Source organism: Gekko japonicus, unplaced genomic scaffold (genome assembly GCF_001447785.1).
Source record: "Gekko japonicus isolate JY-2015 unplaced genomic scaffold, Gekko_japonicus_V1.1 scaffold1129, whole genome shotgun sequence".
Taxonomy (NCBI): Eukaryota; Metazoa; Chordata; class Lepidosauria; order Squamata; family Gekkonidae; genus Gekko; species Gekko japonicus.
The window spans coordinates 63,004-88,015 of record NW_015173157.1 but is presented as its reverse complement, the minus strand read 5'-3'; the positions used below and the strand labels follow the sequence as shown (position 1 = coordinate 88,015).

Here is a 25,012-nt window from a genome sequence, read left to right as displayed (position 1 = left end):
TCATGAGCTTGGCTTCAGCCCTGGTTTGGAATGCCAATTTATATGGGGCAAACAAGGTAACCCAGCTGCATGCATGCAGGTGTCGCTGGGAGTTAGAGTTTGTTTTTGTGTGGAATTGGTGTTCATGCTCCATGTAAGGAGGGAGGAGGAGCAAGGGGGAACATAAGGACACAACGAAAAATCTGCATTTATGGCCATCACTGCAAATTGGAGTTTAGCAAGCAAGGACCACAAGATTTGCAGGGGAGGAATCCCAGTGGATTCAGTCTCTTGCCCCCTCCTCACCACTCTGCCTGGCTGCCCCCATCCTCACCATTCTACCTGTCCACCTGTCTACCCACTCACTCTCCCTTAGCTCCACTGCCTCTCTGGGCCCGGCTAATGTAGTGATGGCAGCAGCGGCTCAGACTCCTACTGCTTCCCCCAATGTAAACTCAAAAGGGAGGGAGAATCTCACTTGTCCACCCAACTTGTCTGCCACCTGTCACTCTGCCTGGCTGCTCTCTGTTTCTTCCCTTCCGTCTGCATTACACACACACCCCAGCTCGCCCATCAGTCTGTGTGTGTGTGGGGGTACAATGCTCCTGCCCTCCCCCTCCTGACTCAAGTAGCAACTTCCCCTCCTCCAAAATCTCCCACACCCCGCAAGGAGGGTTGATGCTGCCTTGCTGGCAAAGGAGAATTGTCTGCAACAATGTTCCTCTATGAGGAAAATCCCCCCTTCTTTTTTAAGTTTTCTGATTTTTCTGCAAACCTAGGGGTCACCCAAATTTGCATAAATACCTCCTTTCTCTTTCCATGGCCCTGATCAATGGGTTTAAGTATCTACAGATGGGGCCATGTTGAGAATTAGAAACACTGATTACAACTTGGCATGATGTCTGCAAGCAGACAATATGTGTATCCTTATAAACTATGTCTCCAGCTAAAAAACACCAAAGTAAATCAGCCTGTGCATATAATTCTAGACCTCACTGTGTACAATTAGTTTCTCGTTAAGAGGAAACCGTAACATATTAGTCGTATTCATATTTCTTTCAAAATTTGCAAATTCGTGATCACTTTGTTTTCATAATTTCTCCTTTCTTTATCTAAGAACAGAAATATTCATTTCATGTAGTTCCACATGATCCTTTCAACCAACTTTTTTTTTTTTTGCACAGTGCAGCCTTTGAAGCTGCAGTTGAAAGGGGGAGACTGGAGTGGGAGGAGCAAAGAATATGCAACTCACATTTTCTTTCTGAAAATATTCCTCCTTGTCATCTCTATGGTTTCAGTGGAGAAAAAATGTCCACTTCCCCCCCCCCCCATCATGGTCAAAAGTGGTTTGTAGGGGGGCATTTTTCAGTAGGGAAAATGGGATAATGATGAAATAGCCCATTTCCTTACAGTCTCTGTTTGAAAAAGAAAACATCAGCTAAGGGCCAGTTCACACATGATAAAGTTATCATGGTGGCCACAAAAACTCTAGACTGTACGTGTGCTGGGTCATGTGGGCCTTATTTGGATCATGTCCACAGTGCACTTGAGATAGATCTTCAGCCTCCCCCGCCTCATTTTCCTGTCCTGAAACTTCCCTAGGAAGTGGCTATCTGTTGTCTTGTAGTGTCTCCCTGGGTCCATTTCAAATCAGGGAAAGGGCACTGGAGTCTCATTTAGACTGGATCCACATGCATCGGGGAAACACTGTAATTCCAGTAAGTCTATGTGACATCTATGACAACTTTGTAATGGGTGGATCAACCCTAAGAGAATATCTTGGATCTATAGCGTAAAATTTACTTCTACCGTAATGCATTTAGACTTTTGAGCAGAGATTACTGAGGGGAAAGACTTGCACTTGATAAATGGGTTACTTTATAGGACTGAAAGAAGATGAACAGCCATGTTAGTCTGTCTGTAGCACCAGAAAAGAGTAAGAGTCCAGTGGCACCTTAAAAACTAAGAAGATTTAGTTTTTCAATCCAGGTGGATGCATTGTCTCGAGCTTCATTATCAGTTGCAGTTCAACAGGACTGAAAGAAGTTTGTGCAGGACAGCTCAAGAAAGGAAAGAATTAGTTGTTGTTTGTAATGGGAGTGGGAACTATAGTGCCATCGTTCTTAAAATGTAGGATGCAGCTCTGTAAGCAGAGTCTAACAAGGTCTTACTACAAAATCTGTTCCTAGTGGAAAGAATTGTTCCTGGAAGATATATAGCAAGAATGCAGGAGGGATCAGAACATACCCCACATAGTGCAAGGGGGCTTGCTGAGGGCATTTTGCCCAAGAGCCCTCTGGAACCTGGAGCCAGCCCAGTGCATTGGTCTCACAGGAGACTTCTATGCAGTGTCTTTCTTTAATTTATTTCTTGCAACACACTAGCACTTTCCTCATGCCACACATACTGAAAATTAGTGCGCTGCAGAGTTCCACATAATCACCGGGGATGCCGCAAGCCCCTCGCTTCCTCCATTAGTCCTTCTCCTGTCAAAGCTCCTCCTCTCCCTGGTAGCAGAATCCCCTGTGGGCAGTTTGCCACATTCCTGGAGGCTGCAATCTTGCAATTCCAGAAGTGGCAAGCTAAAAGAATAGCTCAGTGCTCACTTGACCGTGGAGATAAGAAAGTGATAAATCATATGACAGCATTTTATCTTCTGTCACTTTTCCAATGTTCATTCCAAAAGCAGCCAAGTGCAAAGACAAAGTGAGTGTCAAAAACTTTCCCAGGGAAATATCTAGGAGTCTATAACAACCTCCTTCCTTGTTAGCAGCATCTGCCTTTTGCATTTGAGATCTGTGATTATTTTTTCCTGCCTGAATTGCATCTGGGGGGCAAAAGGCAACTCCATTTATTTTAACTAGGCTTTGTTTGGAGAAAGTACTACATGACCTGCACCAAGTAAACAAGGGAAAGAGCAGATCTTATCTCTAATCCTATAGTGCTTTTAAATCACTGAGTTGTTCACTGCATCTGGACAGTATATCCGCTCTCCGATATTTCTCAGGCTCTCCCCTGCCCCTTAATGCTGTTGAGAATTGAGTATGTCTGAAGGAAGCTTTCCCTTCCTGAAATTAGGTCTCCTCTTGAGCCTTCACAGATGAAGGGCAGAAAATGAGGCTGCTGCAAGTATCAGATGTTCTCTTTACTCCCTTGTGAGTTTCTTCAATTAAAGGCTGGAATTGTGAGTGTGAAAAGCATTTGTTTCAATGTACTTATTTGCCACAGCTTGAGAAAAATACAGTTTAACAAATTGTCAGCACAACAAGGCAAATTGTGCACTGAAGAATCAGTCTTTGGTGCCTCCAGCTGACCATTTTCATGCTGCCATATTGTGTATCTCAATTTGTCAGCAAACCACACTACACATGCAATGCAGGTAAGAGTTGGTGTCCTCCCACACTTTTTTGCTTGAAAAGATGCAGTAGTCCAGAAGAGGGCTATTCAGAAGCTCTGGGAGTCTTCTGGCCACCATTTCCCTACTCCAGATCCCCTCGCAGAGCAGCTTTTTCTCCGGGATTGTTTCAAAGGCGTAATACAGTCTCCCTGTTGAAGAACTGTCTGAGAGAAATGCCTGCGGGCTGGCTTCTACAAGCTTTTCAGCTTAACCTCTCCTAATTCCCCCCTTATAATACCCTTTCTTCCAGGTAACCTTTTTCTATAATGGTGTCACAATTCCCAGTACTGAAAGCAGCCCCTCCTCTCTCTTTTGTCACCTTATAGCATATTTGGAAATGAGAGTGCTGCTGCACACTAAGTACTTTTCCCCTCTTACCTTCAAGCATAGCTCACCCTGCCCTTCTGGGGAAATGAAAGTTCCAAAGACTGGGTCCTGCCTTTCTGGCCAAAGGGATACAGCTATGAGTTTGATATGTTGAGTCATCCTTTTCCTAAGAAGGCAAGGAAAGAAACAGGTAGATAATTCTCTCCAGCCTTATTTGCCTATAGGACCAGCTTGGGCAGAAATTGGATGTTACTCAAACGAACCTTTGCAACACGTGTCCATACTCTTAGGCTGTAATAACTGTTGGCCCCACTGAGCTGGACGGCAGTTCACTTTACAGATGTCAAACAGTTTTACTAGCCCTGAAGAACAATCTAATTCTATGGGCTGATTAGGACCTCTCAGCAGTGTTTGATATTATTATTACTCACCATCAGGGCTTTTTTGGGGGGGGGGGGGGGAGAGAGGTGCCAGAACTCTCAAGAGGGAAATGAAGTTTTCAATCTGTATACTGAAAACTCATGAACTTTTAAACGTTTTAAAAAGAATTTTGTCAAAGATATTCTGGAACTCCATTCCAGCGTATTCTCCCAGAAAGAAAAGCCCTGCTCACCATGTCATATAAGATAATTTAGAAGATCTGGTACAGTTGGTGGGGGTGCTTGGAAAGACCCCCCCCCCGAGAGTACTGGTAGCAACAGCCTGTAAGACAGCTTTGTCCATTCAGAATCACAAAGTCCTCGATTTCAACTCTTCATCCTGACCTTTGCCACACTAACCTTCCTCAGTTCTTATACTTTGCCTCCTTTGCGTGAGACGTGCTCCTTAACATCAGAGTGAATTACCTCCTTACCCAAGTTGTGTAAAAAACCAATTCAACTGATCTAAAAAGTTCAGTGTGTAATATAGCATATAGTCTTGGTCACAGTCCTTATAAGCCCATTCAGAGCAACATTAATGCAGCCTCCCCTGGATAGCGCTGAGCAGGAGATTGCACTCTGCCCTAGATATTCCTGAAATGTTCATTAGCCCCTGTTATTCACAGCTCCACCATGAGTGGGTGGTCCAGCAAGCCCGGGCTGTATGTCACTGGGTCGTACTTACAGAGTGTGGTAAAGAAAGACCTTAGGAGAGTTAATGGAATTTTTCTAATCTTGTAGAAGTCACTTACTTGGACATTTTTAATCAATGACTAGAGCCCTGGAGAAATGACTATATCTCACCGTGTTCTTTGTGCCACAATGACAGCTGAAAGAATCTGAGCTAATAGCATTCCTTTCTTTCTCAGCAATAAGTACGTATGTGTCAGAAAGACAACTATTTAATGTGCCCTTTATCTGGTCTTTTGTTAGAATATGATTTAAATGATCTTGATAAAGTTCATAGTTTATTTCTTTTTAAGACAGACGGTGTGCCTTTCTGTTGTTAACAGTGCACTCCTAAGCAGAGTCACAGCCTTCTAAGCCCATCGAAGTCAATAAGCTTAGAAGAGTATAACTCTCTTTAGGACTACAGTGTAAGGCTGTTTCCCTTGGGTTCAATGCTGTTAGGAAGTGGGGCTTTCCTCTTCTTCCACAGAGGCATCAAGGTGCATTCATGTACCTCCCGGGGTTTTCCCAGCTTTTCTCCACTCTTTCCCAAACAAGCTTTGCTGCAAAGTTTCAGCAAATTTCATCAATCCCTGGATGGCTACCATATGGGTGGGAATGTTTTAAGTTTTCTCATTCTCACCCACACAGCAGCCATTTGCTTTCCTCCTTTCCACACAGTAGCCATTTCCCTCCCATTTCTTTCTTCTTTTTAAATCAGCAGATGAATGTTGTTCTATTGATATAGGGTCATAACAGTCTATGTCACATTCTGTTCATTGCGAGCATTCATTTTTTAAAATGGATCCTCTAGAGCCCCTTTCATTGTGGAGATATGTCTTTCCCCATTGCCACACTGCTGTGTCAGCAGCCGCAGCAGCAGACCCAGCAGGAGAACCACCCAAGCCTGTCTTCATGTGAAAAGCACCTCCCATCTCTGAGTGGTCCAAATGAATGCAGCCAGTTTTGCATAGAGGAGACAGTTGCCTCCGTTGCACCAGCCATTAGAAAAATAAAAGGGTTTCCCTCTGTTTCAAAGCAGAGCCAACCTATGGTTGGAAACCTTTTAAATATCTACTGTGGTACAATCATCTTGGTCATTCAGATCCCTCTATTGGTTTGCTATCATATAAAATATAAAATAGCTAAGCTTTTTAAGAGCCAACAAAGCCACAAGATGCTCATCAATACTATCTGTAATAATTTAGAGAAGATGTATGTATTACATATCTAGTTTTGATATTTTCTGTTTGATGTTAGCAGCATAACTTCTCATCTAACTAACTGAAGCCACTGGAATGAATAAATGAATTAATTTGTCTAGACCATAGGTCAGTGGTTCCCCACATGGTATCCATGGGTGCCACAGCACCCACAAATGCCTTTCCTGGTGCTCGCCAAAAGTTTTTAAAAAGTAGGAAGGGTCAGACAGGGCATGGGGTTCTGATTGGCCATGGGAGATATGATTAGCTGTGCAGATTTTCAAAAATGGTGCTTCAGCTGCAACTGCCACCACAACACAAGGATCTTCACTGCAGCAGCCACTTTGTGGCTGGCCCCGCCTCTTGTGGCAGCCATTTTGTGACAGCCATTTTGGGTCTGTGCCTACCATGCTGTGTCAGAATTCCAAAGTTGCCACAGGCTGAAAAAGTTTGCAGATTTGTGATTTCTAGCATGCATAAAAACCATAACAACCAAACACAGAAGAACCACAGAATATGACTCTCTCATAGAAATAGTCATTCATATTTGTGTTTAAATATTTTTGCAGCATCTTTGCAGGCACAAAGGAAAAGACACAGTCTTTGTCAGAATAATGAGTTAATAACAATTGGATTTTTATTGGTTTGACCAACAGACCCTTCTCAAGGGAAACCTTTTCGCTGTAATCCTGCTGGGACTAGACTTTCACTGCTGGGACTAGACTTTTTTTATAATTAACAGTAGGATGAATAATAAATCAGCAGTGGTTCACAGTAACTATTCTGTTACAGCGCTGAGCCATTTATCAGTGTATAGCAGGGGAATGATGTTTGCAAATCGATACAAACGATACAGCAGAGATTATTTCTCTCTCCTGTGGGAGGCTTTATATAGTTGCTTTTCAATTAAAACAAAAAAGTGGTGTCATTTTGTCAAAGATATATGACGGGGGTGTGGAGGAAACATTCATAGAAGCAAACAGCAGAATTGAAGAAAATAGCTGGTTGTGTTGGTATTAACATTGTTTACAAGAGAAAATCTTATTCCAGCTCTCAAGATAGATCTGAAGACTGCCAAACTGCTTTGTACCATTCCCTGAAAAAGACCAGATTTTAGGGCCAGGCTAGACAATTTACAGTATGGATGGGACTGGGAGTTCTGGTTGACTCCTAACGTCTGGCTGCAGAGCATGGAAAGGGGAGCCAGGTATGAATTGCAGGAGAAAATTGTCAGGTAATGTAGGAAAGCTTATAAATTCTCCCTGCCCATTGCTTTCCCCCTGCAGCCCCGTCCTCCTGCTTCTTCCCTGCAGTGTGGCAAACATACCCCTCGAAATCCCACTTGGAGAAAGGAAGTGCAGGGGGGGGAGGAATGGCAGGCAGGGAGGAAAGTCACCTGCTTCCTTGCTTCCAGCTTCTTCGCAGCCAGTCATTTCCTCCCTTGCCACACTCCAGTTTTTCACCAGCTACTGACTTCCCAGATCCGTATCTGCTTCTTAATTTCTCATTTGGTCCTAGTGCCTTCAACATGTCAGTGGATCTGCATGGCAGCTGATATGTGGCTTCCCCCTACCCCTACACACACACACACTCACACACACACACACACAACCCACTGCTGTGACATTTAAAGAGCGGGAACCACATCAGAAGGGCCAGTCCCATACGCCCCTCCTGCCTGATTGTTATACTCGGTCAAAGATATAACATAATCACAGTGAGCATAGAAACTAAGGGCCCAACTAGACATGATGGCATCCTTATAACAACCATGAGGATTCTGTTGCTATTTTAAAGTGATTTTAAAATGCCACAAGGTCCTGATCCTGATTGGGTATGCATCTTGGTGTTCTTGTCCCCCCCCTCCAGATGTGCATATTCAAGTGCTGAAAGAGCTGCAGGGGGTGCACCTGTTTTGGCACTTGATAAGACTGGGATGGGGAGGAACAAGAGCACCTCAGCCCACCACACTGTGGGCCCAATCAAGATCAAGCCCTCACAGTATTTTAAAAACACTTCAAAATGGCAGCTATGTCCTCATGATGCCCACGAGGATGCCATCATGTCTAGTTTGGAACTAAGGTCTTTCTGCTTATACGGGGGAATTGGCGATTGGCTGTGAGGCATTTGTGAGCTATTTTGCAGACAAAGTCTTGTCACCCCACCGCAACCTCCCGACTACATTTGATTCAATAAAAGAACTGGAAGCCCACTGGCCGTCTTCAGGTCCGATTCTAGACCACTTCAGTCTGCTCTCCCAGGATGAAGTTGACAAGACTCTGGTGGCTGTGAAGTGTACCACATGCCTCCTAGACCCCTGTCCACCGTGGCTAGTTAAAGCTTGTGGCAATGAAGTGCAGATCCCCCTGAGGGAGATTATCAACTTGTCCCTTTCAACAGGGACCTTCCCGGGGGGGATGAAGAGCCAGTGGTCCATCCTCTCCTAAAAAGATCTTCTCTGGACCCTATGGTCCTTAATAACTACCACCCAGTGTCTACCCTACCATTCCTGGGTAAGTGGCAATGCAGCTTCAGGTTTTCTTGGAGGATGCTAAAATCCTAGACCCCTTCCAGTCTGGCTTTTGCCCTGCCCATGGGATGGAGACGGTGCTGGTTGCCCTGGTGGATGACCTCCGGAGACACTTGGATCAAGGCGGATCGGCCCTGCTGATATTTCTTGATCTGTTGGCAGCATTCAAAATGGTTGACCCTGATGTGTTAACCCACCGCCTCGCCAATGCTGGAATACGGGGTCTTGCCATGCAGTGGCTAGCCTCCTTTCTCCAAGATCAGGAAGAGAGGGTGGCGCTTGGGAGAGAACTATCCCAGTGACACCCACTGGAATGTGGTGTGCCACAGGGAGCAATTCTCTCCTCTATGTTATTCAATATCTATATCCGCCCCCTCGCCCAGATTATCCGGAGGTATGGTCTGGGGTACCAGTATGCAGATAACACCCAGCTCTAGCTACTGATGGACAGCCACCCAGATACAGCCCCTGAAGATCTGGAGGAGGTGTTACAAGCCGTGGCTGGATGGTTGCATCAGAGCCGACTGAAGTTAAACCCGTCTAAGATGGAGGTCCTGTACCTGAGTCGTGGGGGCCTGGGACAGGGAATCAGGCTCCCAGCCTTCAACGGGGCTCCATTGGTGCCTGCGTTGGGTGTGAAGAGTCTGGGGGGGTTCCTGGATGCCTCCCTTTCTATGGAGGCCCCGGTCCCTGCCACTGCCAGGTCTGCCTTTTTTCATCTGAGGCAGATCAGGCAGTTGGCCCCATATCTCACTTCCCAAGACCTAGCTACAGTGATCCATGCAATGGTCACTTCCAGATTGGAGTATCGTAACTCTCTCTACTTGGGGCTGCCCTTGACTCTGCTCCGGAAGTTGCAGCTAGTGGAGAACACGGCAGCACGGGTGTTGATGGCGACACCTATGCGAGTGCACATCTACCCGGTGCTGCGCGACCTGCACTGGCTGCCTATTGAATTCCAGATCCGCTTCAAGGTGCTGGTACTTACCTTTAAAGCCCTGTACGGCCAGGGGCCAGCATACCTTTGATACCGCCCCTCCCCATATGAGGTCTACCAACCAACAACATTTGGTGGTCCAGGGACGTCCGACTTGCCTCGACCTGGAATGAGCTCCCGTGTGAGATAAGGGCCCTGTGGGATTTATTACAATTCCGCAGGGTCTGCAAGATGAAGCTCTTCTGCCAGGCATTTGGTTGAGGCAGCGGGTGCCCCCCTCCATAGGTCAGCCCCCATCTGTAGCCTGGGTCCTGAGATCCTAAATCTTAAAGATCTCAGAAAACTTAAATTCTAATACTGTCAACCATTGAGGTATCTGGTTTTTTTACTAGAGTTGTATGGCACATGTAAGTTATGTTATTTTATATTGTGCTTTAATGTGGTTTTAATTGCATTGTATTTTATACTCTTGGAACCTGTCCTGAGTCCGTTAAGGGGAGTGAGGGATATAAATCCAAATAAATAAATATAAATAGATAAATAAACTTGGGGGGAAGTTGGCTCCATGTTGTTTGAGAAGTTTCCTAAGGCATCGAATTTTTTTTTTAATCAGTAATAGGAAATAGGTGATGGAAATTAGTAGTTTATTTCAACAAATAAAATTTAATTGCTTAATCACTAAAATAACTATATACCCATCTATAAATTATTCATTGTAGTAACTATAATCTCTGTAGTCGAGTGTTCCTATACAATGTCTGTGTCCATTGCTCTCACAGTTGACATTTTTAGTGAGAAGAGCCCTGCTGGATTAGATCAAGGGTCCATCTAGTCCAGTATCTCATTTCCAGCAGGGGCTAACCAAATAATCCCAGCACATGAGTGACACAGGCCCCACCTCTTATTTGCCCCCAGCATTCAGGTATATTGCCTCTAAACTTGAAAGTTACATTTAATAGCCTATTTAATAGATAGCCATCGATAGCCCATTTAATAGCCTATTTAATAAACAAATAGCCATTGATAGCCAATCCATCATAAATGTGTCTAATAACTTTTTAAAGCCATTTAATCCAGTACTCATCAGTGCATTTTGTTGCAGTGAATTCCATAAATTAATTATCCATTGTACAGAGAAGCATATTATTTTAGCAGTCCTGAAACTACTGCCAGCCCCTTTTATTGGGTCATCCCAAATTCTAGTGTTATGCAAAGTTGGGGGAAAAGTCTCTCTCTACTTTCTCCACACAATTCAGATTTTAAATTTGTAAATACACATATTAAAAATATTATGTATAAAATTTTGGCTTAATCTATAAAACTATTATGCAGAAAGGACTATAACTGGAAGGAATTCTTCCAAGGATATATCTTGTAGAAATTACAAAGATTGAAAAGGATAGATACAAATTAGGCTAACCCGGGAAGATACAAGGCCTTCGCTAAGTATAGGAAAAGACTGAAAAATTACGACTGTGAATCCAGGAGTATATCAAAGATCCTGTGTCTGCAAGTACATGGGTGTTGAAAGATACAAGTTTCTCCTTCAAATGTTACATTGTTTACTGTGAATGTATTTGTGCATGTGTGTGTGTGTGTAAAGTATGAATCTGCCTTTGCACTTCAGATGATAATTAAATATTCCAACTAGGACACAAATATTGATGGGTGCAGTTTAAAGCAACATGTCCCCAGTTACATACCATTTTGCCTACCCTAATGTATAATCAGACATAGAACTACTCCATTCACCCATTCTTCTAAAATCATACCCCACCCAATTAAAATCATACCCACACCCAATTAAAGTGTTATGTAGGATGCTGATATTCCATTGAGGAGGCGGGATATGTGCTGTAACATTCAAACTCAGCAAGACAGGATTTAATGTCTCATCAGAGAAACCAACAAGGGGTCCCAGTCCCGGTGCATTTTGGCACTTTCTGATTTCAACTGGACATAACCATTTGGCTGGCAGTCAATGCCATACAAACAGGGCTTGCCCCACAGAGAACTAGGGATATATTATATTCCTCTGTCTGCGTTATGGTCCTATCACCTGAGTCACAGATTTCAGATGATGAAAGGAAGCACTACAGTCTGTGCATCACTCAAGTCTTTTCTTAGCTCTGTGATGGAGTCCTTATTCCACCTTACAGGAGGAGCACACCTGGCTGAAAGCACCTACATCTTTCTTGTGCCCCACTTCAACAAATGAGCTGGAAGGCAAACTTGGAACTGCAAAGGCAAGCTTGTCAAAGTTAGCCCATGGATTTTCTCTAAGAGGCCATGATAGATGCAGTTCTGCATCTTACCTCTTTAATTGGAATCCTGTGCTTTTCCATCACTGGGTAGTGAAGCTCTCATGCCTGAAGGCTGTTTGCTGGGGTTGGTTTCACTGGTTCAATGATTTGGAATGCTTCTCCAGAGAAGAGAGAGACGTTCTATCAGTTCCACCTTGAAAGTCAGTGTCAGTGGGCCCTGGGGCTTCATTAGAAATGTCAGCATACTCTGTCTGGGAATCTGCAGAGGCTGGTTGTCAAACAACCATTGAAAGTGATGAACTGGAACAAAGAGTCGTGGCACTGGAGGGGAACGCAGTATTATGTGCCTCGAATTCCCAACAGGCTGGTCTTGATTGATGCAACAGGTTAAATGTTCTTCTGAGTCCATTAGCCTAACATTCTGGCCAATTACAGGAGAAATTAGATAAGCAGGAGCCTCCTGAAGTAAAGGGAGGTGGGAATGTGCTAGAGGTGGTTTTGTAAACTGTTCACAGACTTCCTGCCATGAGCAGGAACTGGGTTCTCCACTCACTTGCTGGTCTCTCTTGCGTCAGACATTGCTCTGATTCTGTGGTCTTCATAGTCTCCAACCTAACTTCTTTCGCACCAATACTGCCACTATTATTTGGATGCATGTTTTTAAAGAAGATGGGGAGATAAGGTGAGAGGAACAGAGAAAGAAGGAGAAAACTGCATAATGGGGATCATTTTTATTATTCTTGAACCAGCTCCATCAGTATACACAGTGCTTTACACAGTTTTATAAGGAAAAAAACACCACCTGATCCCTGTCTCTACTTGCCCTCCAAGTTGTGTGCAGATTGGTTTTGGGGGGGAGATCCTAGGATTCAGTGTTCAAAAGTGGAAGGAGTGTGTTGAATGCCCCCCCCCCCCGCGCTGCAAGCTAGAGGCATCAAACTTGCCGCAGACCTCCCTGGGATGCCCCTCTACCTGCCCTCCAGGTTGTGTGCTGATTAGCTTGGGGGGGGTGGCGAGTAGTGTGGAAAATGGTTCGGTTCGTGTGAGAGTTGATCACACGAACTGAGGCTCACGAACCATGAACTGGGCACAGTTTGTGATTAATTTTGGTTCATAATTCAGTTTGTGCCCATCCCTAGTCGTGATGCAGAGGCAGGCAATGGCAAACTACCTCTGAAACATCTCTTGCCTTAAAAACAGTCTAGCTCACCACCTAGTGGTGCATAACACGAAAAAAGGGCTAGAACTTCTGGCTGCCACACAATCTTAGGATCTCCTGGCTATATGACACACAATACCATACGATAATGTTGCTGCTGATTATGATGATTAATTAGAATAAAGAGTGGTAGAAAAGTCAGAAGGGGGAAAAGGTGCTGCAAAATTCAGTTCCACACAAATACAAAATGTTCATGGAATCATAGATCGAAAGAGAAGGAAAGAATTTCAAAGGCCTGTAAACACCTATAGCAAAGCAAGGGAGAAATTGTTATACCTCCGGCCTCCCTAATGGGTGCCTTGATCTAACAAAAAAGAACCCTGTGGTTAAACCACTTGATATTGTGCTCAGCACACATCCATAATGGTATCTGTGTAGCTTTCACAACTGTTGACAGGTTGTGACATATTCTCAGTAAAGCTTTTTTCACCATCTGCTCAAAAAAAAAGTGGATCTCTTTGACAGCTGTTCATATTAACTTTTCTCTGATGGGACTGAGTTGGTATTAGAAAGCAGACCTCTTTTAATGTTTTTTTTCTGGAGAGTCACCCTACGTGTTACACATTTTGGTGAGCTGGATCAGGGTTACTGGGACCTGACCGTCAGTCACATAGGGCCTGATTCAGTTTGGAGTGATGGCATAGGGGAAGGAGGGACTCCTGAGTTCCCTCCTGGTCTGTTTCCCTGAGCCAAAGCATAATGTTTCCCTGAGCCAAAGCATAATTTTCCACACTCCGGAGCTGCATGTGCAGCCCCTCTCCCCCCCCCATTTGGATCCCACTTACCTGCTTCTAGTGGGAGGGCTCTTGCTGATCTTCGCTGTCACCCACCACTGCTCCAATGAGCTATGAGAAGAAATAGGGAGGCAGAAATGGCTCTGTGCAGTGCCATTATGTCATTTCTGGCCAAAAAGCTGGAAAGCTCTATGAATCCCCCAAATTTTGATGATAAAGACTATATAGATTGACAGGATTCCTAAAGTATCACCATAATGTGATAATGTCACTGTTGGGTTTTTGGCCAGAAATGATGTCACAGCACCATTTTCACCTCTTTGTTCCACTAGACCGTCCCACCAGTTGCCAGCTACTGGCTGGCGGCCCTCTCTCCCTATGCAATTGCCTCAGGCCTGGGGACTGTAAAAATTCCTTTCCCCGCAGTTGCCGCAGTTGCCGTGTGCCACAGAAACTAGCAATAAATGCTCGTGCTTTATAAGGGCACTTGTGGATGATTTGGATGCTGCTTCTAGTGTTTGGGATTCTATCTCTTGGTCAGTGTTCCCTCCAAGCTGAGTTAGTGTGAGCTAGCTCACAGTTTTTTAGCCTCCGGCTCACACCTTTTTGTCTTCGCTCAGGAAGGATGGCTCCAGAGCAAACTAACTGATGTGGCTGCCAAATCGCTCTCTCACCACTTGAATGCCAGTAGCTCACAGAGTAGAATTTTTGCTCGCAAGACTCCACGGCTTAGAGGGAACATTGTTCTTGGTTTTTATTATATCTTCTTCGTGGTCTCTGTGCATCACACCCTTGGGATACACTGCGCCTGCGCTGAACCTTCTCGGTACCGATAGCTAGCAAAAAGGGATTTTCGCGCCTCTCCCAGGTCACGCGCCGACTCCACTGCGCATGACCAAGGAGGGGCACGCAGATCCCGCCAGTTCTCTTCTGACCGCCGCGCTGGTAGGACGCCTTCTGCCTCGGTCTGCTAAGTACCAAACTTTTTTTGCTAAACTTGCGTTTAGTTAGTTTCTCTTTCTTTATTTTTGTAGTTAGCATTTTTCTTTCGGTGTTTGTTCTTTATTTACGTTCCCCTCCCGCTGGCCTATGGCCCCGCGGTGGGGTTGTTTCAAACGGTGTAGGACTTGCGGCCTTAAAATATCCCCCACCGACGGGCACTCGCTTTGCCTCGTTTGTTTAGGGGAGTCGCACTGTGTCTCTAAGTGCAGACATTGCCGAAAGTTTTCGAACCAGACGAGAAAAAACAGGGCAGCTCGTCTACACTTGGCCCTGATGGAGAAGGCACTATCTCCACAGTCCTCTTCACCGTTGGACACGTCCGGGCACGCCTCGATGTCCACCTTGGCTGCGGACACTTGTCCTCCCGTTCCGGGATCATCGACGTCGACGGTCGCAATCGATGCTTCGGCACCGAAACGATCGACGCCGATAAAGGACCACCCCGTACCTTCCAAGATCCGGAAGCAGGGCAAAGACTCACAGCAGTCGAAGAAACCTAAAACGGACAAACCCAAAGTCCATAAGGTTTCGGCTAGTCAGGGTCGAGATCCCACGCAAGAACCTCACCCGATCGGTTCGGATCTCGACATCGACCTTACTCAACAGACAAATCAGTCGCAATCTGATATGTCGAGCCGTCAATCCTCTCATGCCTCCCCAGAACGTGGAGTCGAGGATCGGCACCGACCAACTTCTCCTCCCCTGACTTGGGATGAGAGGCAATGGCATTATTTGTACGGGAATCGATACCCATACCCTTGGGCACTCCCGATACCACCCCCACCTGAATGGGATCGTCAGTCGGTGTCATCCCGCATTTCGCGCTTTCAAGATCGACCATCGGTATCGAAGCAGTCGATACCGACGCATCCACCAGACCCGGTTGTGCCCCCGATTAACACACCGGCACCGTCTCAACCTGAATTACTCGAATCATCTCCAGAACCATCCAATGTATCCTCCGATTCAGATGGCTTTTCTGAACATATCGAGGATGTAGATGCACAGCCCACCTCGCAAGATGTGGAAGCGGATTTACCTATTTCTCCATCAGAGGATGTTAAGTCTTATGGAGATTTTATTCAACGCATGGCATTAGATCTATCTATGACTCCTACTCTCGTTGCCAGTTTTGTGGATGATAACGTTTTTGACATTATGCACTCTAACACTTCGCCCTCCGTGGCTCTACCAATGACAAAAGTTCTCTTGCAAACTACCAAGGACTTTTGGACTCGTCCAGCCTCCATTAATGTCTCTAATAAGCGTCTGGATCACATGTACAAGGTCCAGGAATCAGGGGCTGAGTTTTTATACACACATCCTAAGCCCAATTCTTTGGTCGTTTCCTCGTCCACGAAAGGAAAAGCGAGCCACTCTACTCCATCAGACAAAGAAGGAAAAAAGTTGGATTCGGTTGGTAGAAAATTCTACACTGTCGGTGCAATGGGCATTAAAACGGCGAACTATGCCGCCTGCATGGGCCGTTATCAATTCAATTTATGGAAGCGTTTGAATGATTTCCTCCCGCACGTGCCCAAAGAGTGCCAACCTCAGATTAAAAGGATTCAGAATGAAGGGATGGTCTTGGCTAGACACCAAATTAGTGCTGCCAAGCATTCCCTGGAATCCGCTAGTAAGACTCTAGCAACCTCTGTAGCGTTACGCAGACATGCCTGGCTCCGCTCTTCATCATTGCCATATGACACCAGATCCTCGGTGGAAGACCTTCCCTTTGAAGGTTCTGGATTGTTTAGCTCCACCACTGACACGGTTCTGCAGGAAATGGATAAGAGTATCAAGACGTCCAAGAGTTTGGGGATCTCCCCCACGACCAAATACTCGAAATCCAAGCAGTGGCCTAGGCAACCTTGGTCGACCAGGCAACCGTACAACAAATCACCTACGGATCAATGGCAAAGACCTCCCTCTCAGTCACGGTCTTTTCCCCCGAAAAATAAGGGACAATCGTCCGGTGCCTATAAGTCGAAATTCCCTAAGAATCCCAAACAGGGACTTTGACTTCAACCTTACTGCTCAGACTCGCCTTGCACCCTTCCTGCACGCATGGCTCGCCATTTCTACGGACAAATGGGTGCACTCTATAATAAGAGATGGCTATCTCATAGAGTTTTCTCTGACTCCCAAAATCTCCCGTTTTATCAGAACCCCGGCGTCTCCTGCCCTGCTACAGGAGGTACAATCGCTGACACAAAAAAACGCTATAGAGAAAGTCCCGATGGCGGATTGTTGCCGCGGGATTTATTCCAAATATTTCACGGTCCCCAAGAAGGACGGAGGACTTCGTCCAATCATGGACCTTCGTTTTCTCAATCGGTTCATCATTTACAGAAAGTTTCGCATGACCACGTTGCAAAGCATTTTACCACTCCTGTCTCCAGGGACTTGGATGGTCACTTTAGATCTCAAAGACGCTTATTTTCACGTCTCCATCCATCCTCGTCACAGAAAGTTCCTCAGATTCGCAGTCGGGGAGGACCATTACCAATTCAAAGCCCTTCCATTCGGGCTCTCTACCGCCCCCAGGGTTTTTACGAAGGTAATGGTGGTTGTCGTCGCTCATCTTCGCCTTCAGGGCATTCAGATCTTTCCGTATATAGACGACTGGTTGATGGTGGCAGATTCAAGAGAATGTCTCCTTCAGCACATCACCATCACATTGTCGGTCCTATCCTCCCTTGGAATTCTGGTGAATTTACAGAAATCCATGCTGCAACCTGCAACTCGCGTGCAGTTCATAGGAGCTGTCATAGACTCCCTAGCCACTCGGGCGTACCTTCCTCGCCAACGGGCAGATACCATTCGTCTGGAAATTCAACGTTTGTTCCAGTCCAACGTGACATCAGCGGTCCACATTCAGCGGATCTTGGGTCTCATGGCAGCCACCACTTCCGTGATCGAATATGCACGCCTTCGCATGCGCCCGTTGCAGCTGTGGTTTCTAAAGAAATTTCGCCCTTCCATCCATCCTCCGAGCCTTCAACTGGTAGTGCCTCCGCAGGTCCTCGTCTCCCTGCAGTGGTGGCTCGTGGACACCAATCTGTTGGCGGGTGCACCGTTCCAACCGATCGTTCCCGTAATGTCCATCACCACAGATGCCTCCCTGTGGGGTTGGGGTGCTCATACAGACGACACTTGTGTGGGTGCTCCATGGCAACCCCTTTGGAAGAGTCATCATATCAACTATCTGGAACTGCTGGCCGTAAAATTTGCCCTCAGATCCTTACTCAGACAGGTTGTAGGAAAAGCTGTGTTGATTTTTACGGACAACACAACTGCGATGGCTTATATCAATCGCCAGGGCGGGACCGTGTCCAGGTCCCTTTGCAGGCTAGCTATGGACATATGGGAAGAGTGCCTTCATTGGAACATCACTCTCCAAGCTGCCCATCTGCCAGGAACTTTGAACCAACAAGCGGATTTCCTGAGCAGAGGGGGAGCATCGGACCACGAATGGGAGTTGAACTCAAAGTATCTCCTTCCTCTTTTTCAACATCTGGGACATCCCCACATCGATGTTTTTGCAACTCGATTGAACAAGAAGTGTCCCAGGTTTTGCTCCAGAGCGGGGTTGGACCCTCTGTCAATGGGGGACGGTCTGTTGATGTCGTGGGCTCACGACTTTCTATACCTATTTCCTCCGATTCCGCTGCTCCACAGGGTGCTTGTGAAAATACAACAGGACAAGCCCCATTGTCTCCTGGTAGCCCCCTGGTGGCCTCGGCAGGTGTGGTTTCCGACACTGCTGCGGTTAGCCAAGGGATCCTTCGTACACTTCCCGCAGGAGTTGGATCTCCTCCAAGCTCAGGAAGGCCAGGTCCTTCACTACGATCCTCTGAGTCTCAAGTTGACTCTATGGGAAATACGCTTTCAGTGATGGATGACCGTATCAATGAGGTCCTGTTGAATTGTCGTAAACTGTCTACTAGGACGTCTTACGCAAAGAAGTGGGATTTATTCCTACAGTACCTGAGTGCTTCCAATTTACCTCCTCCGCCAGTGGATTTGAGGTCTATTTTTGCGTTTATTTTGTCCAGAATGGACTTGGGACTCAGTTTTTCTTCAGTTAAGGTGTATTTAGCTGCGGTGTCGGCTTTTCATCCATCTATTGATGGCTTTTCAGTTTTCTCGCACCCCCAGACGAAACAGTTTTGTAAGGGTCTTATTCGCCTGTACCCTCCTCGTCGTCTTCCGACTCCGGCCTGGGATTTGGCTTTAGTTTTGCGTTTTTTGATGGGTAAACCCTTTGAACCGTTGGCCACGTGTTCTCTGAAGTTGTTATCGCTCAAAACTGCGTTTTTGGTGGCCATTACTTCTGCTCGTCGAGTCAGCGAGTTGTCTGCTCTAAGGTGTGATCCACCATATTTGAGTTTTTCCCCACATGGAGTATCGTTGTTTTTGGATATCTCCTTTCTGCCAAAAGTCGTTTCGGAATTTCATTTACGCTCAGATATAGTTCTGCCATCGTTCTTTCCGTCTCCCGTTAATGAAGAGGAACGGAAATTGCACTCTCTGGATGTTAAGAGAGCGTTGCTATTTTATTTGGGCAGAACTAAGTCTTTTCGCCAGTCTCCAGCTTTGTTTGTGGCTCACAGTATGCCCGCACGGGGCAAGAAGATCTCTTCCCAGACTCTGTCTAGATGGATCGTGGAAGTGATCAAACTGTGTTACGCTTTGGCTAAGAAACCTCTTCCAGGTCAGCTTCGCGCCCACTCTACCAGGGCGGTAGCGGCTTCTACAGCTTTCATGAGAGGTATGCCATTGGAGGACATCTGCAACGCTGCGACTTGGGCTACTCCGCTCACCTTCGTGAAGCATTATGCCCTTGATGTCCGGTCTACTCGTCGTGTGGCGTTGGGTCGGTCTATTTTGCAGACGGCGCAGGTGTAGGGCCTCGGCCCCTCCTCCAGGTAAGAGTTATTGCTTGCTATTCTCCCAAGGGTGTGATGCACAGAGACCACGAAGAAGATAGACAGGTTGCTTACCTGTAACTGGTGATCTTCGAGTGGTCATCTGTGCATTCACACCACCCGCCCTCCTTCCCCTCTGCTCTCGGCCCTTCATCTTGTTTCTTTGAAGGCTGTTGGGCGGCGGTCAGAAGGAACTGGCGGGATCTGCGTGCCCCTCCTTGGTCATGCGCAGTGGAGTCGGCGCGTGACCTGGGAGAGGCGCGAAAATCCCTTTTTGCTAGCTATCGGTACCGAGAAGGTTCAGCGCAGGCGCAGTGTATCCCAAGGGTGTGAATGCACAGATGACCACTCGAAGATCACCAGTTACAGGTAAGCAACCTGTCTTTCTAGTTTTAAGCTGATAATGGCTGTTTAATTCTATTTATAATACATTAATTTTTGCTTCCTGATAATCTTGTGATCTGTCTTGGTGGATCTTTGGAATGATGGAAATTTTAAAAATAGCAGGAAGAAGAAGAAGATATTGGATTTATACCCCGCCCTTCACTACCCAAAGGAGTCTCAGAGCGGCTTACAAACTCCTTTCCCTTCCCCTCCCCACAACAGACACCCTGTGAGGTAGGTGGGACTGAGAGAGCTCTGACAGAAACTGCTCTTTTTCAAGAACAGCTCTTATCAGAACTATGGCTTGCCCAAGGTCATCCAGCCAGGTGCGAGTGGAGGAGTGGGGAATCAAGCCCAGTTCTCCCAGATTAGAGTCCGCGCACTTAACCACTACACCAAACTGGCCCTTGTGATTTTCAGCCTTATTCAGCTTTTCACTAACTTGATTTTCAGTTATGTTAATTCATTTGGAAAGAGCTGACTTACAGGAGAGCTGGCTCAATGGTGATTAAAATGAGAAGCTCTCAAGGAGAGCTTACCTGGCACCCATCCTCTTCACATAAGGGTCTTTTGTATCCATGGGATCCTCAGCAGCTTCTTGTGCTGGGGACCTCACTTCGAAGGAATGCATGCTATGCTCCATAATGTATTCACACATTTGGGCCAACTTTAGCTTCTTAATGCCCAAGGAGTCGTTCAACTAAGACTTGGCACTGATCTCTTAATATATACCTATACAGTAAATTATTCCTAGTGGCATGTTTTTGATTCGCTTAATGGATTTTTGTTGTCCTGGTTCTCCATCTCTCCCCATAAAGCACTTTGGCAGAATTTAACATGAAAAGGCTTCCAAGCAGAGCTGGGAGGGTGACTCAATTTATTAGCACAAAGGTTGTGTTAATGTAGGTTTTTTTAAAAGTACTTTAAACCATAATGCTTTAAATCCTTTTAAAGCATTTTAAAGAAGCTCTTACCCCCAGTGCACTCTGATCTCGGGACAGGCATCTCATAATCCTGGAATATATGGACCTGGGAAAATCTGAAACTATGCTAGCAGTTTAGCACCATCATACAGAGGGGTAGTGCTTGAGTGCACATCATTGCAATGTGCCGTCCTATGTGGTATTTCTTCTCTTAACACTTGCCATATTATCCCTTAGGTATGCTACTCCTCATTAGTTATTAAGGAGAGAACCAAGATGTAAATGTGCACTGCCAGATGGGACTGGAGCTGCAAGAAAATCTCTGGCCTTTAAATTTGCAGAAATATTGAGCGAAAGATACAGGGTGTGTCTTACTTCTCTCCTTAGTAAGAAGTAAATGTTTTCTTCATTTGCTGTGACCTAGTCAATTACTGAAGGGCCCTGGCATGACTGGAAGGAATAATACCCAGCTCTAGTTCCCTTTGTTCTGTACAATGAAGAAAGAGTCAGAATTTCTGTGCTTCATTACTTCACAGTGATGGTAATTTCATTTCAGGAGCATGTAGCCCCAATACTACAGCAATTACACTGGTTACCGATCCACTTCCAAGCCCAATTCAAGGTGTTGGTTTTGACCTTTAAAGCTGTACATGATTTGGGACTTAGGGTTGCCAGGTCCCCCCTGGCCACTGGAGGGGGATGGGTGTGTAGGGTTGCCAGACCTAGCTGGGAAACTCTTGGTGATTTGGGGGGTGGAGCCTGGGGAGGACAGAGACCTCAGTGGGGTAAGTGCCATAGAGCTCATTCTCCAAAACATCAATTTTCTTCAGGGGAACTGATTTCTGTAGTCTGGAGAAGAGGTGTAATTCCAGGGGATCCCCAGGTCCCACCTGAACGCTGGCATCCCTAACCCATATGTTCCTGCCCAGGAATTAAGATTGCAGGGGAGGGCCCAACTATCTGTCCTATCAATCAAAGAAGCTCATTTGGTGGGTATTGAAGAGAGGGCCTTTTCAGTGGCAGCCTCCCAGGAAGGTGCACCTGACCCCCACACATCTTTAGGAGGCAATTGAAGACCGTTTTCTGTAGGGCCACATTTGGTTAATTTACTAGCAGTCCTCAACTGTGATCTTAAAGTTTGGGTTTTATGTATTTTATCTATATTGCAAGCTGTCTTGATGTCCATAAGGAGGAAAGGCATCTTATAAATGTTTTAAATAATTAAATAAATTCCAGGTTGCCATGCCTGTATTGCATTATATTCCAGAATGGCAAAGGTGGAGATTGACTCTCTTGGCTAGATAACAAATTGGTGGGCAGATAGAATCATAGAATGTTAGAGTGGCAGATAGAATCATAGAATGTTAGAGTTGGAGGGGATGTTGCAGGTCATCTAGTCCAACCCCCTGCACTCTGCAGGAGCATTGCCAAAAGATAGCCCTACAACATACCCAAAATATGGTCATCCAGCCTCCACTTGAAAACATCCAGCGAAGGAGCATCCACCACCTCCCAAGGCAGACTGTTCCACTACTCAACCACTCTTACAGTTAGGAAGTTTCTCCTGATATTTAGCCGTTAGATCTAGTCTTGCAATCCGGAGCAAGAGAGATCTACTCCATCTTCTACATGACAGCCCTTCAAATATTTGAGGACTGCAATCATGTCCCCTCTAAGCCTTCTCTTTCCCAAACTAAACATACCCAACTCTTTCAGCCTTTCCTCATAAGACCTGGATTCCAACCCTCTCACCATCCTGGTTGCCCTCTTCTGGACACACTCGAGCTTGTCAACATCCTTCCTAAAAAAGATGAACTTATTTCCGTAGCTTGAGAACAAACCTTTTTATTATTACGAACTTTATATTTTAATATATTATGATTACATAATACATTTAATGACTGGCAGAGAGATATTTAGGAAAACGCATTTGTGCTTTAGCTTTAACACATGGCTGGGGAGTTGGCAGGAGAGACTTGGCAAATGTGGAAATGCTTAACCCTACTGGCTGGCAGGGGAAAGGGTGAAGTAGCCCATCCCATCCACCAGTTTCCCCCTGCAGATGGCCCACCCCTGCAGCATTACTGTTTCGTGACACACACAGGCTTGGGAGCCCCATGTTTGCCTCACAATATATAGTTTCAGCTTTAACCAATATGGACTTTGGATTTTGCAATGTCCTCATCAATTTAGATTGACCTTCCAAATGAAGTAGGAGGCCACAGCACAATATTATAGCTTGTGGCATTAAAACTCACGAACTGTTTTTCCAGAGAAACTCACCTTTTGTTGCCATTGTCCACCGGTGGGAGAAGACTTTTTTGTTCTGTCTGACCTTCCCTCAGTAATCCCTCCTTCCTGTCCTATGTTTTAATTGTTGTGTTTATGTTTTTGAATGTGTATTTTAGCTTGGTTTAAATTGTTTAATTATGTGTTTTGGTTAGTTTTAATGGTTTTTAAGACATGTTGATATTATGCGTATTTTTAATATGTTCTCTGCCATGATGGCCCTGGTAAGAGCAGAAAGGCAGGGTTTAAATTTTGGAAAGAAATCATATTATGGACCTGCTACCGGGATTTGTTTTTCTATAATAAGGAGAAATGAGAACAAGAGATCGGTTGGATAATGTAGGTATGCAGGAGAAGTATTTATGTCATGTGTATTTCAGAAAAGGCCAGTATCTTTCTGTGCAAGTGCCTCTGATTACAAGAGAATGGTATTTTTCTTTCATCCCTTTAAAAGGGATCATTGCCTTCCTGAGAAAACGTGGCAGCCACATAACAAGGACACCTGAATGCTTCAGGCTTTAACAGATGTCCAGTGCTCTCTGGCTCCTCGCTTTTATAAGATTACATCAGTTTATACTCAACAATGCATCAAGAACTAAAATTGCATCCACTGAGGAAACAAAAAGTTCTGCCACAAAACCTTGTTTATTGAAGACTCCTTCCAAATAGATATTGGTAATGGAGAAAAAACATATGGTCTTCTGGATAAGGAATTGAAACTTGTGAGCAGGGAACAATAGAGTTGCTCTGGTAAGCCACATCTTCGGAGGACAGAAGGCTCACATAGCACAGGGGACTAGCAAAAGTGGTCTGATACAGAATGGAGCTCAGCTGAGGGGAAAGTTACTGGAAGTGTTGGGACAGCAGGAATACATGTTGCTGTAAGGAAGGTTTCAGTACCACTCAATCACTCGACCCCTTTAGGCTCTTTCATTTGGGCCCAATTTTAAACTGTGAATGGAGCAAATGCTCTTGATCCTTTAAAATGCAATGGTTGGGAGTTATAACTCTGATTTTGTGAAATGTTAAAAGCTAACTGGAGCATAAACCAATCCCTTCAATGGAGTGCTTCATTACATCAACAACACATGGATTTATGTGTGCCATCACCTTTGGGGGACACTCTGTGTGTGCTGTGGTTATCGGATATGGGAGGGTGCATTTTTGTTTTTCCATGATAGCCACCAACATTTCTTGAGCCAGCACCAGCAGCTTCCTTGTATAAAAATAATAAAACCTTATATAATCATATAAAACTGCCTTATTCTGCATAAGACCGTTCACCCATCTAGTAAATGGTTGTCCATTCCAGTCTCTTCTAAGATCTCTTCCAAGATCTCATACGAGACTTTCCGTAGCCTTGCTATCACGGAAGTGTACACCATAAATATGGTGGCTGTATGTACCAGCTCTAGGTGGCCAGAAATAAAAAAGCAACTTTCCACTGATCTCTCTTGCTCTCTCTCTCACTCACCCACTCACTTTCTGGTACTGTTTGCTTTCCAGGTGAGGATGACGACGATGATGAATGTGGGGAAGAGAAGCTGCCCTCCTGCTTCGATTATGTGATGCACTTTCTGACCGTCTTCTGGAAAGTCCTTTTTGCCTTTGTCCCCCCCACGGACTACTGGAACGGTTGGGCTTGTTTTGTTGTATCCATCTTAATGATCGGTCTCCTGACAGCGTTCATCGGGGACTTGGCATCCCATTTTGGCTGCACCATTGGCCTGAAGGATTCAGTAACTGCAGTGGTATTTGTTGCACTAGGAACTTCTGTGCCAGGTAAAAAAAATATATATACTAATA

At 45.4% G+C, this 25,012-nt stretch overlaps 1 protein-coding gene across 19 annotated transcripts in view; it reads left to right on the top strand.

Annotated features, from left to right (window-relative positions):
- SLC8A1 (solute carrier family 8 (sodium/calcium exchanger), member 1) overlaps positions 1–25,012 on the top strand; it is a 318,409-nt gene that overhangs the window by 276,797 nt on the left and 16,600 nt on the right. For all 19 annotated transcript variants that reach the window (XM_015422421.1, XM_015422434.1, XM_015422426.1 and 16 more), the window contains one exon: positions 24,713–24,988. In XM_015422421.1, coding sequence (XP_015277907.1) covers positions 24,713–24,988 — 276 coding nt within the window. The remainder of the gene's footprint in view (positions 1–24,712; positions 24,989–25,012) is intronic.